General features: G+C 35.7%; 1 protein-coding gene across 10 annotated transcripts in view; it reads left to right on the forward strand.

The window, feature by feature from the left end:
* Positions 1-16,481, forward strand: part of VPS13B (vacuolar protein sorting 13 homolog B) — an 869,883-nt gene that overhangs the window by 10,324 nt on the left and 843,078 nt on the right. For all 10 annotated transcript variants that reach the window (XR_004435186.1, XM_033202375.1, XM_033202376.1 and 7 more), the window contains exon 3: positions 15,083-15,226. Coding sequence is in view for 9 of the 10 variants with exons in the window: in XM_033202375.1 (XP_033058266.1) it covers positions 15,083-15,226 (144 nt within the window). In the remaining variant the exon portion in view is untranslated. The remainder of the gene's footprint in view (positions 1-15,082; positions 15,227-16,481) is intronic.

Raw genomic sequence — 16,481 nt, forward strand, 5'->3', positions numbered from 1 at the left:
CCATAAATTTTGGTATATTGTGTTTTCATTTTTACCCAGATCAATTATTTTCTGACTTCTCTTGATACGAATACGTATTTTTGCAGTTGCTGTAGTTATTGGATGGAGTCGTTAGAGATATGTAGATGTCAGGTATACTGGTTGATAATGTTGTTCAAACCTTCTCTGTCCTTGTTGACTTTCTGTCCAGTTATTCTGTCCACTATTGTAAGTAAGATATTGTAGTCTCTGCTGTTATTGTTGGATTATCTATTTGTTCTTTCAGTTTTCTTAGTTTTTGCTATATGTATTTCAAGGGTTTGTTGCTATGTTCATAAATGTTTTATATCTTCTGCATGAAGGGACCCTTTTATCCTTATAAAATGTCGCATTTTGTTTTTAGTTACTTTAAAAAAATAAGTCTCTTTTGTCTGATATTAGTATAATTGTTACAGCTTTCTGCTGTTACTATTTGCATATCTTTTTCTTTTCAACTCATTTATGTTTTTGAATCTAAAATGTGTTTGTTTTAGAGAGCATATAGTTATATCTTGTTATATTTTAAAATTCAGCCTGATAATCTTTGCCTTTTAAAAATTGACATATAATAATTATATATGTTTATAGGGCACAGAGTGATACTTTGATACATGTATATAATGTGTAATGATCAAATCAAAGTAGTTAGCATATTCATCACCTCAGACGTATATCATTTCTTCATATTGGGAACATTCAAAATCCTCTCTTCTAGCTATTTGAAAATCTACAGTAAATTATTGTTAACTGTAGTCACTCTACAGTGCTATAGAACACTATAACTTATTCCTCTCATCCAACTGTAATTTTTTTTGTAGTTCTTTTTTGATTTTTGATTTTAATTTTAGTGTGTACTTGGTAGGTCTATATAGTTATGATGTACATGAGATGTTTTAATACAGGCATGCAATGTTTAATAATAACATCATGTAAAATGGGGTATCCATTCCCTCAAGCATTCTTGATGTTACAGACGACCTAATTGTACTCTTTTACTAATGACTATAGTCACCCTGTTGTGCTATCAAATACTAGGTCTTACTAATTCTATTGTTTTGGTACCCACTAACCATCTCTCCTCCTTGCCCCTTCCACCGGCTCTACCCTTCCCAGCCTCTGGTCCAGCTATAATTTTGTATCTCCCAGTATAATGTTTCATACTCCCCATTTTTTCTTTACCTTCCTGGTATCTAGTAACCACTGTTATACTCTCTACTTCTATGATATCAACTTTTCCAGCCCTGTGTATGAGTGAGAATATGCAATATTTGTCTTTCTGTGCTTGACTTATTTCACATAACATAATGACTTTCATTTCCATTCATGTTGCTGCAAAGGACAAGATTTTTTTTTTGGCATAATAGTATTCCATTGTGCGTACACACCACATTTTCTTTTCTTTTTTGTTTTCGAGACAGAGTCTTCCTCTGTTGCTCAGGGTGGAGTGCAGTGGTGCAATCTCGGCTCACTGCAACCTCTGCCTCCTGGGTTCAAGCGATTCTTCTGCTTCAGCCTCCCAAGTAGCTGGGACTACAGGTGCACGCCACCACACCTGACTAATTTTTGTATTTTTAGTAGAGATGGGGTTTCACCATATTGGCCAGGCTGGTCTCGAATGCCTGACCTCGTGATCTGCCTGCCTCTGCCTCCCAAAGTGCTGGGATTAGAGGTGTGAGCTACTACACCCATCCTATACCACATTTTCTTTATCCATCATTCCTTTGTAGATGGATAGGTAGGTTGATTCCATATCTTTGCTATTGTGTATAGAGCTGCAATAAACATGGGAGTACAAGGTATCTCTTTATCATACTAATTTTAATTGTATGTACACCCAGTAGTGGGATTGCTGGATTATATCTAGTTCTATTTTCAGCTTTTTAAGGAACTTTTATGGTGTTTTTCATAATGGCTACTAATGTACATTCCCACCAAGTGTGTAAGTGTTTTCTTTTCTTTATATCCTCACCAGTATTTTGTTTGTTTGTTTGTTTGGGTAATAGCTGTTCTAACTGATATGATACTTTATTGTGGTTTTTATTTACATTTTCCCTATGATTAGTGATGTTGAACATTTTTCATATACCTGTTGGCCATTTATATGTCACCTTTTGAGAAATGTCTACTCAGAGCAATTGCCCGTTTTAATATTGGAGTGTCTCTGTGTGTGGGTGTGTGTGAGTGTATGTGAGTGTGTGTGTGTGTGCGCGTGCATGCATGTGTGCTATTGAGTTGAGTTCCTTGTATGTTATGGATATTAACCTCTTATACAATAAAATATTTGTCTAGAGCAAAGTCCCAAAAGCATTTTCTCTTGTGTTTTCTTCTAGTAGTTCCATAGTTCCAGGAATTACATTTAAGTCTTTAGTCCATCTTGAGTTGATTTTTGTATATGGTGAGAGATTGGGATCAAGTGTCACTCTCCTGCTTATGGATATCCAGTTTTCATGGCACCATTGATTGGAGAGACTGTCCTTTCCCTAATGTGTGTTCTTCGTGCCTTTGTTAAAAATCCATTGGATTTAAATATGTGGGTTTATTTTTGGTTTTGCTGTTCTGTTCTCCTGGTTTGTATGTCTGTTCTTATATAAGTACCATGTTGTTTTGATTACTATAGCTTTGTAGTTTATTTTGAAGTCAGAAATTGTGTTGCTTGCAGATTTATTCTTTTGTTCAGAATTGCTTTGACTATTCAGAGTCTTGTAGCCAAATACAGATTTTATCTTTGCTTGTTATGTACCTGTAAAGAATAGCATTGGTAATTTAGTAGGAATTACATTGAATCTGTAGATCTTTTTGGGTCATTTTAACAACAATTTTTCCAATATGTGAACATGAAATGTCTTTCTAATTTCTTTGTGTCTTCCTCTGTTTCTTTCACCAGTGTTCTGTCACTTTTTTTTGTAGAGATCTTTTACCTCCTTGGTTAAATTTATTCCTAGGTATTTTATTTTTTGTAGCTCTTGAAAATGGGATTGCTGTCTTGATTTCTTTTTCAGCTAGTTTGTTATTGTTGTAGGAAACACTACTGATTTTTATATGTTGATTTTTGTATCCTGCAACTTTACTGAATTTATCAGTTCTAAGAGTTTTTTGATAGAGTCTTTAGGTATTTCTGCTTGTGAGATCATGTCATCTGCAAATAGGGACAGTTTGACTTTTTCTTTTCCAATTTGGATCTCTGTTCAAAAAAATTTTTTTCCCTTGCTTAATTACTCTGGCTAGGACTTCAGTACTATGTTGAATAAGACTGGTGAAAATGGGCATTTTGTCTTTTTCCAGTTCTTAGAGGAAAAGCTTTTTGTTCCATTCTTGCATTCCTGGGATAAATCCCATTTAATTATGGTGTATAATCATTTTGCTGTGCTATTGGATTTGGTTTGCTAGTATTTTGTTGAGGATTTTGCATCTGTGTTCATCAGGCATATTGTCTTGTTTTCTTTTTCTGCGTTTCCTTGTTTGGTTTTGTTATTAGGGTAATATTGGCCTTGTAGAACGAGCTAGGAAGGATTTTCTTTTCTTTTCTTTTTTTTTTTGAGACGGAGTCTCGCTGTGTCGCTCAGGCTGGACTGCAGTGGCCAGATCTCAGCTCACTGCAAGCTCCGCCTCCCGGGTTCACACCATTCTCCTGCCTCAGCCTTCCGAGTAGCTGGGACTACAGGTGCCCGCCACCTCGCCCGGCTAGTTTTTTGTGTTTTTTAGTAGAGACGGGGTTTCACCGTGTTAGCCAGGATGGTCTCGATCTCCTGACCTCGTGATCCGCCCGTCTCGGCCTCCCAAAGTGCTGGGATTACAGGCTTGAGGGAAGGATTTTCTATCCTTCAGTTTTTTTGGAATAGTTTGAGAAGAATTGGTATTCTTTTTAAAAAGTTTAGTGGAATTCAGTAGTGAAGCCATTCAGTCCCAGGCTTTTCTTTGTTGGTGATTTTATTACTGATTCAGTCTTCTTACTCGTTATTGGACTGCTCAGGTTTTCTCTTTCTTCTTGATTCAATCTTGGTAGATTATGTGTCTGGGAATTTATTTGTGTTCTCTAGGTCCACTTATTTATTGGTGTGTATTTGTTCATAATAGTCACTAATGATCCTTTGTATTTCTGTGGTTTGGTCTCTTTTTTTCTTAGTCTATGTAATAGTTTGCTGATTTTGTTTATCTTTTCAAAAAACCAGCTTTTCATTTTGTTGATCCTTTGTATTGTTTGGTGTCTATTTCATTTATTTTGTTCTGATCCTCATAATATCTTTCCTTCTACTAATTTTGTGTTTGTTTTGTTCTTGCTTTTCTAGGTCCTTGACATGCATTGTTAGGTTGTTTATTTGAAATCTTTCAACTTCTTGATACAACTGTTTAATGCTAAAAACTGTACTGTTTTTGCTATATTCCATAGGATTTACTATGTTGTATTTCTATTTTCATTTGTTTCAAGAAATTTTAAAATTTCTTGTTCACTTTTTTTATTGATCCTTTGGTTATTCAAAAGCATGCTGTTCAATTTTCGTGTATTTGTACAGTTTCCAAAGTTTACTTGTTACTGATTTTTAGTTTTATTCTACTGTGGTTAGAAAAGAAACTTGATATGACTTTGACTTTTAAAATTTTTGGAGAATTTTTTTTTGTGCTAATGGCAAGAATGTATTCTGCAGCTGTTGTTCTGTAAATATGTTACGTCTATTTGGTCTACAGTGCAATTGAAATTTGATATTTTTGACTGATTTTCTGCTAGTGATCTGTTCAGTGCTATGAGTGGGGTGTTAAAGTCCCCAATTATTATTGTAATGGAGTTTATCTCTCTCTTTAGATCCAATAATATTTGCTTTATCTGAGTGCTCTAGTAGAGAGTGTGTATATATTTATAGTTGTTATAGATGCTTGTCAAATTGACTTCATTATTATTATATAATGACCTTCTTTGTCTCCTTATACAGTTTGTGACTTAAAGTATATTTTTTCTGATATAAGGATAGCTACTCCTATTCATTTTTGGTGGAACTTTTTTCATTTCTTCATTTTAAGTTTATGAATATGTTTACAGAAGTGAGTTTCTTATAGGCAGCATATAGTTGGGTCTTGTTTCCCTGCCTGCCCGCCCCCCCCCCCCACTTCCCTCCTCTCACTCTGTCACCAGGCTGGAGTGCAGTGGTGCAATCTTGGCTCACTGCAGCCTCTGCCTCCCAGGTTCAAGTGATTCTCCCACGTCAGCCTCCCAAGTTGCTGGCATTACAGGCATCCACCATCATGCCCAGCTAATTTTTGTATTTTTTTAGAGATGGGGTTTCACCACGTTGGCCAGGCTGGTCTTAAACTCCTGACCTCAGGTGATTTGCCTGCCTTGGCCTCCCAAAGTGCTGGGATTACAGGTGTGAGCCACCATGGCCAGCCTGGTCTTGTTTTTTGTTAATCCATTCATCCAGTTTATAGCTTTTAATTGGGGATTATAGTTTTTAATTTGGCATTTTTATTTGTTTACATTCAAGGTTATTATTGATAGGTGAGGAATTTCTCTTGTCATTTTGCTAATTCCCTTTTGTTTCTTTAAAGTATGTATCCATTCTTTCTTCCTTAGTTTCTTATTGTTTATCTTTCCAGTTTGGTGGTTTCTGTAGTGATAATTTTTACTTCTCTTTCTCATTTGTGAATCTGCTTCATCAGTGAGATTGACACTTCTGCATGTTTTCATGATGGTAGTTATAGTCTGTTCGCTTTCAGTTCTAGGATTCCCCTAATCATTTCTTGTCCATTCAGTCTAGTGGTGATAAATTACCTCATTTTTTGCTTCTCTGGGAAAGATTTTATTTTTCCTTCATTTCTGAAGGGTAGCTTTACTAGATATGGTAATCTTGGCTAACAGTTTGTTTTCTTTCAACATTTCGAATATGGCATCTCATTGTCTCTTGGCCTATGTTTCTGCTGAGAAATCTGCTGTTAGTCTTATGGAGAGTCCCTTATGTGTTACTTCACACTTTTCCTATTTTAAAAATTCTCTTTGTGTTTGAATTTTGACAGTTTCACTGTAATGTTCATCTTTTCTCAGTTTGACTATAGTGTATCCTGAGAGGACCTTTTTGGGTTGAGTCTATTTGGGAAACTTTGAGCTTTCTGGACCTGGATGTTTATATTTCTCCTGTGACTTGAGATGTTTTCAGCTATTATTTATTTAAATAGGTTTTGTATGCCTTGTCTGTTCTCTTCCCCTGGACCTCCAAAAATACATGCTTTTTTTTTTTTTTTTTTTTTAACTTAATAGTATCCCATAGGCCCTGTAGGCTTTCTTCTCATTCTTTTTAATTGTCTGTTTTTTATTTGTTTTGTTGTTGTTGTTTTTTTTTTTTGGCTAACCCGGGTACAGGAGGACCTCAAAATAATGTTCAGCATTGTTTAGTTATAATGTTGCTGAGACAAAAATGATTTCTGGTCAGGCCCTCTGTCTTTATGGAGTTTGCTTGTTCTCCCCATATCTGCATGGGTTTTCTCCAGATAGTCTGGTTTCCTTCTGCTTCCCAAAGATGTGAATATTTGGTTAACTGGTATGTCTAAATTGTCCCAGTATGAGTGAGTGAGTGTGTGTGTGTGTGTGAACTGTGATGTAATGGTGTCCTGTCCAGAACTGGTTTCTACTTTTTACCCTGAGTGGCTGGATAGGCTTCAGCCACCTGTGACACGGAACTGGAATAAGCAGGTTGGAAAATGTACAATCGCATGGTACTATACAATAAAAATTCATAAAGTATATGATAATCATACAAATGCACAATATATGATGCATTCAGAAAGCACTCAGTGATCTCACAGTATTCCTTGTTTTTTAACTGTGTGGCATTAGAAGATGCTCCTCTTTTCACTTTCCAAACATTTGTTTCATGATTTCATTCACAACCATTGTGACTGCTGTCATTCACCGATTGACCATAAATTTGGTAAATATTTATTAATCTTAATTTTATTAATAATGTAATAATTGATACTAATTTAATAATTTCATTAATCTTTCTTAAATGTACATATAGCCTACATCTATTTCCGTATTTGATATTAGAAGTGGTTTGGCTCTTTACAATATTGGTCATGTTTTTGTGACTAGACATAGGCTGTAGGAACTTTTGTTTATATCAGTTAGCCTAGGTGAAATTAGGTTTTTTTTTTTTTTTTTGAGACGAGTCTTGCTCTGTCTCCCAGGCTGGAGTGCAGTGGCGCTGTCTTGGCTCACTGCAAGCTCCGCCTCCCGGGTTCACGCCATTCTCCTGCCTCAGCCTCCCGAGTAGCTGGGACTACAAGTGCCTGCCACTAAGCCCGGCTAATTTTTTTGTACTTTTTTAGTAGAAATGGGGTTTCACCGTGTTAGCCAGGATGGTCTCGATCTCCTGACCTCGTGATCCGCACGTCTCGGCCTCCCAAAGTGCTGGGATTACAGGCGTGAGCCACCGTGCCCGGCCGTGAAATTAGTTTTGTTACATGTTGTTTCATTTAAATCACAGTTTCCAAGAACCCACTGATGATGTTAGGTGAAGATTTACTATATTTCAAAAGACTTATGTTCAAGTTCGCAAATTCTTCTGCTTGATCTTGTGTATTGCTGAAACTTTCATTTGTATTTTTAAATTTTATTCATTGACTTCTTCAATGCTAAGATTTCTGTTTGGTTCTTTTTTATGGCATATATCTGTTGAATTTCTCATTCAGATCATGACTTGTTTTTCTGATTTTGTTGAATTAACTATCTGTATTCTTTTGTATTTCACTGAGTTTCCTTAAGAAATTACTGTGAATTCCTTTTCAGGTATTTTATTGGTTTGTTTTCCTTGGGGTATGTTATTAGAGAATTACTGTGTTCCTTTGAGGTGTCATGTTTCCATGCCTTTTCATGTTTCTTGTGTCCCTAGCTTGATATCTGTTTATCTGGTAGAACAACCACTTCTGCCAATTTTATGAAGTAGTTTTCATAGGAAAAAACTTTTTCCTGTAGATTTGACTTCAGTATTGGTTGAGTAGGGTGCCTAGGCTATTTTCCTGATTGGGTGCAGTAATGTAATTTCTATGTGATTTCTTCAGCCGTCATCAATATCAGCATTTTCTGTGAGTGCCTCAGTGGGCTAGACTGTGGGTGTTTGTGGAGGCAGTGGTGTGGCTTTGCTTGGGGTGAGGAATGCTAGGCAGGCTGGTCCTTAGTCCCTGAGAAATGGCTGCTATTTCTCAGCTGCCATTTTCTGATTACAGGGTCCAAGGGATGTAGAGATGCCAGGGCTATTGAGCCCCAAGGCAGAATGCACTCTAGCAGTTGCTTCATTCTCCAAATGATATAGTACTGCAGCAGCTTGGATCCTGGGGAATTCAGTGGATCAAATGTGAATTCTCTTTCTGGAGCAATCCAGCCTTATGGACCTCAGGCAGCTCGCTATACTGGACTCAGGGCTTGTGAGGACTGTGGAGCTGCCCTGTAGCTTGGATTGCAAGTATCCACAGTGGTCATGGGGACTGCTGAGGATGTCTTGCTTAACTTTTCTCGTCAATGGGGAGCCCCTTCTGGCTCCAGGCTGATCTTGGCCAGGTGCTCTCCTTTCTTCTTTATGCTGACCTGTGGAGTTTTCTGTGCCTCAGAAGATCTTCATTACTTCCTGATGAGTTCCATTGTTCTCCCATAGACATTCAACTCAAAGTGCTCTATTTGTTGTTTTGGTTTTTCTTTGTGGAGGAGATGAGCATTGGGTTCCATTTTGATTGAAGTTTTTAATCTGTTCACCTCTAATTTTTATTCATATGATTGGATTTACATTTATCATTTTGCTATTATTTTCTGTGTACCTCATGTCTGTTTTGTTCCTCTGATACTCTTATTAATTTCTTTTGTAATAAATTGATATTTTTTGATGTTCTATTTTAATTCCTTTATTGACTTTCAAATTACTTTTGAATTATTTTCTTTCTTTCTCTTTTTTTTTTTTGAGACAGAGTCTTGATCTGTTGCCCAGGCTGGATGCGGTGGCGTGATCTTGACTCAGTGCAAGCTCCACCTCCCGGGTTCATGCCATTCTCCTGCCTCAGCCTCCCGAGTAGCTGGGACTAAAGGCACCCGCCACCAAGTCCAGCTAATTTTTTTTTTTGTATTTTTAGTAGAGACGGGGTTTCACCATGTTAGCCAGGATAGTCTCGATCTCCTGACCTCGTGATCCGCCCGCCTCAGCTTCCCGAAGTGCTGGGATTACAGATGTGAGCCACTGTGCCTGGCCTGAATTATTTTCTTTGTGGTTGCTTGGGGGATTATATGATTTACTGCAAACTGCTTGAGATTATTGATAACTTTATTCTATTAAAATAGAGAACATTTCCCTACTATAGCTCCATTTTCTTCTGCTGCTTGTGCTGTTATAGTCACATATATTGCATCTTCACTTGTTAAAAGTCAAACAATACAATTTTATCATTATTGTTTTACGCAGTTTCCTTTTAAATCAGAAGAACACGGGAGAACAAAGCATTTATAATGTCCTTTACCAGTCACCAACATAATTACCTGTATTGTTTTGTTATGTGAATTTGTTTTATCATCTATTGCTACTTCCTTTCAGTCTAATGAACTTCTGTTAATATTCTGCTAGGAATCAATTATCTTATTCTTTATTTGAGTATCTTTTAATTTGCTTGCATTATCAAAGGATAATTTTGCTGGATATAGAATTCTTGGAGAAATTAGGTGTTAATCTACTAAAAGTTTCCTTGTACCTGAAAAATTGTTTTTGTCTTTCTGCTCTCAGCTTTTTTTTTGTCCCTGGCTTTCTGTAGTTTGACTATGATATATTTGGATTTGAATTCACTGATTCTTTTGCCAAGTCAAATCTGCTGCTGAGCACTTCTAGTGAATTTTTTATTTTGTTGATTGTACTTTCAATTCCAAAATTTTCATTTTTTTGGTAATTTCTTTTTATTGACATTTTCTAATTGAGGCCGGATGCAGTGGCTTACGCCTGTAATCCCAGCACTTTGGGAGGCCGAGGTGGGTGGATCACTTGAGGTCAGGAGTTCGAGACCAGCCTGGCCAACATGGTGAAACCCCATCCCTACTAAAAATACAAAAATTAGCTGGGCGTGGTGGCGGGTGCCTGTAATCCTAGCTATTCGGGAGGCTGAGGCAGGAGAATCATTGGAACCTAGGAGGCAGAGATGGCAGTGAGCCGAGATCACACCATTGCACTCCACTCTGGGTGACAAGGTGAGACTCCATCTCAAAAAAAAAAAATTTTGTATATGGTTTCCCTTATTTCTTTGAACATATTTGGAATTGATGTTTTGAAGTCTTTGTGCACCAAGCCCTGCATTTGATCTCCTTCAAAGATAGTTTCTATTGACTATTTTTATTTCTGTATGCTTTGCATGTGTCATAGTTGTTTGTTGTAAATTGAACATTTTGTTTAATATATTGCAGCAACTTTGGATTTTGATTTCTTCTCCCCCAGGAGATGGTTGTTGTTGCAGGTTTATTTGTTTATTGACTTGCCTCGACTAATTTTGTGATGTCTGTTTCGTGTGCCCTCTGATTTCTCTGCTCATTAAAAAAAAAAATTCCCTTTTCTATTTTTAAGGCTGACATTCTAGGAATTTCACTGGGTTACTATAATTAGTCATCAGCCAGTGATTGGAGATTGTTTACCTTTGAGCTAGTAAGGTATTTACTCTTTGACATGGGATATATACATTTACTGGGTAATAGTTTCAAAGTCAGGAGATTATAAGTCTGATTTTTTTTTTTTTAATTCTCTATGTTCATGAGGCCTCATGGTTAACTAGAAATGAGTAGTTTGCTAGTTATTGCCCTCTCTTTGTGGTTGCTTGGGGGATTGTATCTGTATATCTGGTGGAACAACAGATATACAGTCTTCTGAATAAGTACATTCTTGCATATGCGTACAACTTTCTAGACTACCAGTAATATATATGTGAGACCTTGGCAAGATCCCATTGGGCTGTATCATTTTCCAGATTTCTCTGTTAATTTTTGGACTGGTCTGCTGTTTTGTTGCCTGACCCAAATTGTATTGTGACCTTATGCTAGCCTTACTCTTATTGCTGCTGAGCTGTTATTTTTGACAACTTTGTCCTTTTTGTCATTGCTTTTTGGGGAGAGGATTTGCCGAGCTCCTCATTCAGCATTCTTGAAGTCTTGTCACTTATGTGTGTGTCTGTGTGAGTGTGTTCTGGTAGTAACAAACATGTGACATAAAATTTGTCATTGAGGCTGGGCATGGTGGCTCGTGCCTATAATCCCAGCACTTTGAGGGCTGAGATGGGAGGATAGCTTGAAGCCCAGAAGTTGAAGACCAGACTGGGCAACGTAGTGAGACTCATCTGTGCCAAAAATTTAAAAAATTGGTTGGGTGTGGTGCCATGTGCATATAATCCTAGCTACTTGGCATGCTGAGGTGGGAGAGCCCAGGAGTTGGAGGTTTCAGTGAGCTGATTGTGCCACTGCACTCCAGCCTGGGTGACAGACCTTGTTTCTTAAAGAGAAATGACCATCTTAAGCACTTTTAAGTGTATACTATATTACTGTTAACTGTATGCACATCCTTGTGCAGCAGATCTTCAGAACATTTTTGTCTTGTAAATCTGAAACTCTATCTATTGAACCAATGACTCCCTTTTTACCTTTCCCCTGCCCCCGCCCTTGACAACCACCAGTCTACTTTCTAAGAGTTTGACAATGTTAGATACCTTATATATGTGGAATCATACAGTATTTATCTTTTCATAACTGCCTTATTTACCATAATGTCCTCATGTTTCATCCATGTTGTGGTATATTATGGGATTTGCTTATTTTTTAAGGCAGAATAATATTCCATTGTATGTGCGTATTACATTTTGCTTATCCATTCATTCAAAATGGATATTAGAGTTGCTTTTACTTTAAAGCTATTGTGATTAATGCTGCTTTGAACATGGCTGTGTGAATATCTCCTTAAGATTTTCTTTTAAATTATTTTGGGTATGTACCTAGAATTGGGGTCTCTGGATCATTGTAATTCTGCTTTTGATTTGTTGAGGAATCTCCATATTATGTTCTGTAGCAGTTGTACCATTTTATGTTTCCACTAAGAGTGTATAAGTATTCCATTTTCTCAACACTTATTATGTTTTTGATAATGGCCATTGTTATGACTGAGAGATAGTTCATTGTGGTTTTTGATTTGCATTTCCCTAATGAGTAGTTATGTTGAGCTTCTTTTCATATACTTGTTGGCCATTTGTATATCTTTTTTGTGGACATGTCTTCAATTCCTTTGTCCATTTTTAAATAGAATTATTGTTATTTTGTTGTTGATTAGTCATAGGACTTGTTATATATTCTAGATATTAGTACCTTATCAGATAGATGGTTTGCAAATATTTTTGTCCATGCCATAAGTGATCTTTTTTATTCTTTTTCCTTTGTTGTGCAGAAGTTTTAAAATTTGATGTAGTCTCATTTTTCTATATTTGCTTTTGTTGCCTGTTGTGTTCATTTTAAAAGTATCCCTTTTCTCTGTTATTTTATAATACCTTACCTATAATTAGGTTTTTGAGATATATTCAACTCTCTTCTGAAATTCTTTGCTCTAATATCCATTGCATTATCATAGATGTTCTGATTTTAGGGATACATTTTACATGATGTATTACCTAAAAGTTATACATAAATAAAATATTTTAAAGTTGTAGATTTATATATTTCAAGAAGGGAAAAGAATGAAAAGAAAATACCTTTTTTGGTTACCTAAAGGAAGATCCATTTGTTATAACAATCATCATTTGTGTTTCACCTTTTACAGTGTATATAAATATTTATTTTTCTTTCCTCTGTGATTTTGAAATTGAAATTATCTTGCTTATAAAGTCAGATCATATGTCTCAAAATTCCATGTTCTAATCCAGAAAGTCACCTCTTGTGTTAATTAATGTTTGGCTAGTAGCATTCTGATGACACTAAGTTCTTGAGTTTGATTCAGGTGTCTTTAAACATCTGTACTCTGAGAACTCTGAGACAATCTGAGTTATGACCTTAGACTGCAACTTTGAAAGCCATTTTGCAAATATATCATTGTTACACAAGGCATAGGGTGGCAGAGGTGGAATTGTAATCTGCTCATTGTCCGGTTAGGTAGATAAATAGCCAGTGGAAACATTTTCAGTGCTGATAATGGAAGTGTAGAGAGGCAGTATTATAGTGGTTAAGAGCCATGGCTCTGGCATAATATTTCTTAATTTTGAGTCCAGGCTCTCCTAGATGTTTCATTTTGGGAAGATTCTTGACCCTTCATGTCTCAGATTCTTCACTGTAAAATGGGGATAATGGTATTTAAATTTTGTGGTTCTTAGGAGGAGTAAATAATTGTTTACAAGTAAGGTGCTTAGAATAGTGCCTGGTACGTACTCAGTGCTTAGTAAATATTGCTTTTGTTACAGGCACTAATCAATATATAATCTTGTGCTAGCTGAACAATGCTTGAAGAAATTAATGCATTTTAAAAATACTGTGATAATGACAAAGATCTAAAAATTGTGACATTCTATTAGCATAGAGTACTAACAATAAACTTAATAGCTGCCCTCTAAAAAAAAAAAAAAAAAACCTCTAGTTGAAGAAACAAATTAGGCCCATACTTTTGTAATTATAATAATATTTAGCAACTTTTTATTTATTTATTTATTTATTTATTTATTTTTTGAGACGGAGTCTCGCTCTGTCACCCAGGCTGGAGTGCAGTGGCCAGATCTCAGCTCACTGCAAGCTCCGCCTCCCAGGTTCACGCTATTCTTCTGGCTCAGCCTCCCGAGTAGCTGGGACTACAGGCGCCCGCCACCTTGCCCGGCTAGTTTTTTGTATTTTTTAGTAGAGACGGGGTTTCACCGTGTTTGCCAGGATGGTCTCGATCTCCTGACCTCGTGATCCACCCGTCTTGGCCTCCCAAAGTGCTGGGATTACAGGCTTGAGCCACCGTGCCCAGCCTAGCACCTTTATAATGATTTCTCTGTGAGGAAGGTAGTATTCTAAGCTTTATGTAGATTAATTGATCTAATATTCAAAATATAGTATTTTTATACAAATTTTAAAGATAATGAAACAGGCACAGATACAATGAAGTCTTTGCTGGCTGCAGAGTTATTGGTCTTAATCAGTTTGCTATACTGTCTGTATTTAGGTATATTGCTACTGTGTTGCTGAACCAACTAGGTAGGCTAAAATGTGAATGAATAAGCTTAATATTTTTATTAACTTTCACAAATAGAGTTACAATAACTGTAAAAAATGTGATGGGAATACATTTTTTTCTTCGTCCTTTGTTGATTTGTAAACAAATTGTATCTAGAAGTGAGACAAATGAGCATAAAGCAATTTTGGTGAAATTTTTCATGTCTAATCTTTTATCTAATGATAATGGAAAGCAGTCAGAAAATATTTAAAATTTGGGACCAAGTAGTATCCAGTTCAATTTTACATTAGGTGAAGTGGAATACATTTTTTTTTTTTTTAGGTTGATCAGTTTTCATTTTGTCAAGTTATTCTCAAATCTCCAGTTGAGCTCACCTTTCAACTTGACTTAGAATACTGTTCTATTAGTTTAAAACATATTTTGAAGACATATTTTTAGATGGAGACTTAAAAAATTACATCATTTCAGGTATCTCAAGTACTGCTGTTATATACTATTGTACTACCATCTATGAGCTTTCATCATGTACCAAGTATTATATATTTTTTCCATTCAGCAAAATAGGAGACAGGCCTAGAGTGCTTAAGTAACTTATTAAATGTAACTTGTACTATAAATTATTATTTGTCATTAACTATGGCCTAACAAGGTATTTGATGCTACTTTTTGATAAACAGTAATTCTCAAAATATTTTTGTGTTGGACACTTTATTTCTCTTTTAAGAAAGGAATTTATACATTAGAATGAAAAATATTAAGCACTAAACAGTAAGTCCCCAAATATTCTTGTTTTGGAAATTTTATTTTTTAAAAAAGATATTTGCATATTATAATAAAAAATATTAAACACTTACTAACTTTTATGCAATGTTTTGTGTTTTAAGGAACTGAAATTACCATTCACTTTTTTAAGTGGACATATTCATGAATTAAGGATTCATGTACCATGGACAAAACTGGGTTCAGAACCAGTGGTAATTACCATCAATACTATGGAATGCATTTTGAAACTTAAGGATGGGATACAGGTAAGAAATTATTGAACTAAGTTCTTTATGTTAACTAATTTTAGTAGTATTTGACATTACTTTTTCGAATATATCAACTGTTACATAAACATAGCTTATATACTTAATTTTTTTTTTTTTTTTTTTTGAAAGAGTCTCACTCTGTTGCCAGGCTGGAGTGCAGTGGTGTAGTCTCGGCTCGCTGCAACCTCCGCCTCCCGGGTTCAAGCGATTTTCTTGCCTTAGCCTCCCGAGTAGCTGGGACTACAGGTGTGCACCACCACGCCCAGCTAATTTTTGTATTTTTGCTAGAGAAGGGATTTCACCATGTTGGCCAGGATGGTCTCGATCTCTTGACATCGTGATCTGCCCGCCTTGGCCTCTGAAAATGCTGGGATTACAGGCATGAGCCACTGTGCCTGGCCTTTAATTTGTATATGCCCTTTTAAGTTACATGATTATTTGTAATGGGCGTTTTTAAATTTGAATAAAATATGTAAAGGTTGTTTTCATACAGATTTTACTTACTTTGTCATAGCTCTACTAGGGACCATGCAGATTGCTTATTACTTACATCTACAATGAAAGTACAGCCTAATTGTGTCCAATTTTTACATTAACATTTTTAGATTTTTGCAAAGGACTTGTATGAATTTTTTCTTTACATAATTTTTCTAAATCTGAAGGGAATTTCTCAGGTTATTTTTTGGGAAGATGAAAATATATTTGTACCAAATTTTATAATTGTTTTTGAAGTTTTGGTATAAGAAACTGATTTTTTCTTTTTTCAGATTTATTTCTTCCTTCTCTGACCCATCTTACATTTCTTGCTAGTGTTTTTTTGCAGATGTATAATATTGGTTTTAAAGAGTTTCTACCAAAAATTTTCCAATCTAGGAAAGAGAAATAGGTCAGGACCATAGCTTATTGTAGAGAATGTTTCCACTTTCACCTTACAAAAGAGTGGTGTGTCTGTCATTCATTTTTATTAGGTTTTTTTTTTTTTATCAGCTACTTAACATTTAACTTTTAGTTTTAAGGAAGATTGGCAATAATCAAGTAAATTGATAAGTATTATTAAAATGCCTTCATGTGAATCTGTATGTAGGTTTAACATATTCTAAATGTAACTTTAATCTTTGTGAAGTTAGGGTTAAAAATGAACTGTTAAAATTATTTCCTATTTTAAGTGGATGCTTTGAGTGTCATATCAACCCACTGGACTCAGATCTTTTTTCCATTTATGAAATCTTTGATTCCAAACATGTATTATCCA

The sequence above is a fragment of the Trachypithecus francoisi genome, unplaced genomic scaffold (assembly GCF_009764315.1).
Source record: "Trachypithecus francoisi isolate TF-2019V2 unplaced genomic scaffold, Tfra_2.0 Lachesis_group7, whole genome shotgun sequence".
NCBI lineage: Eukaryota > Metazoa > Chordata > Mammalia > Primates > Cercopithecidae > Trachypithecus > Trachypithecus francoisi.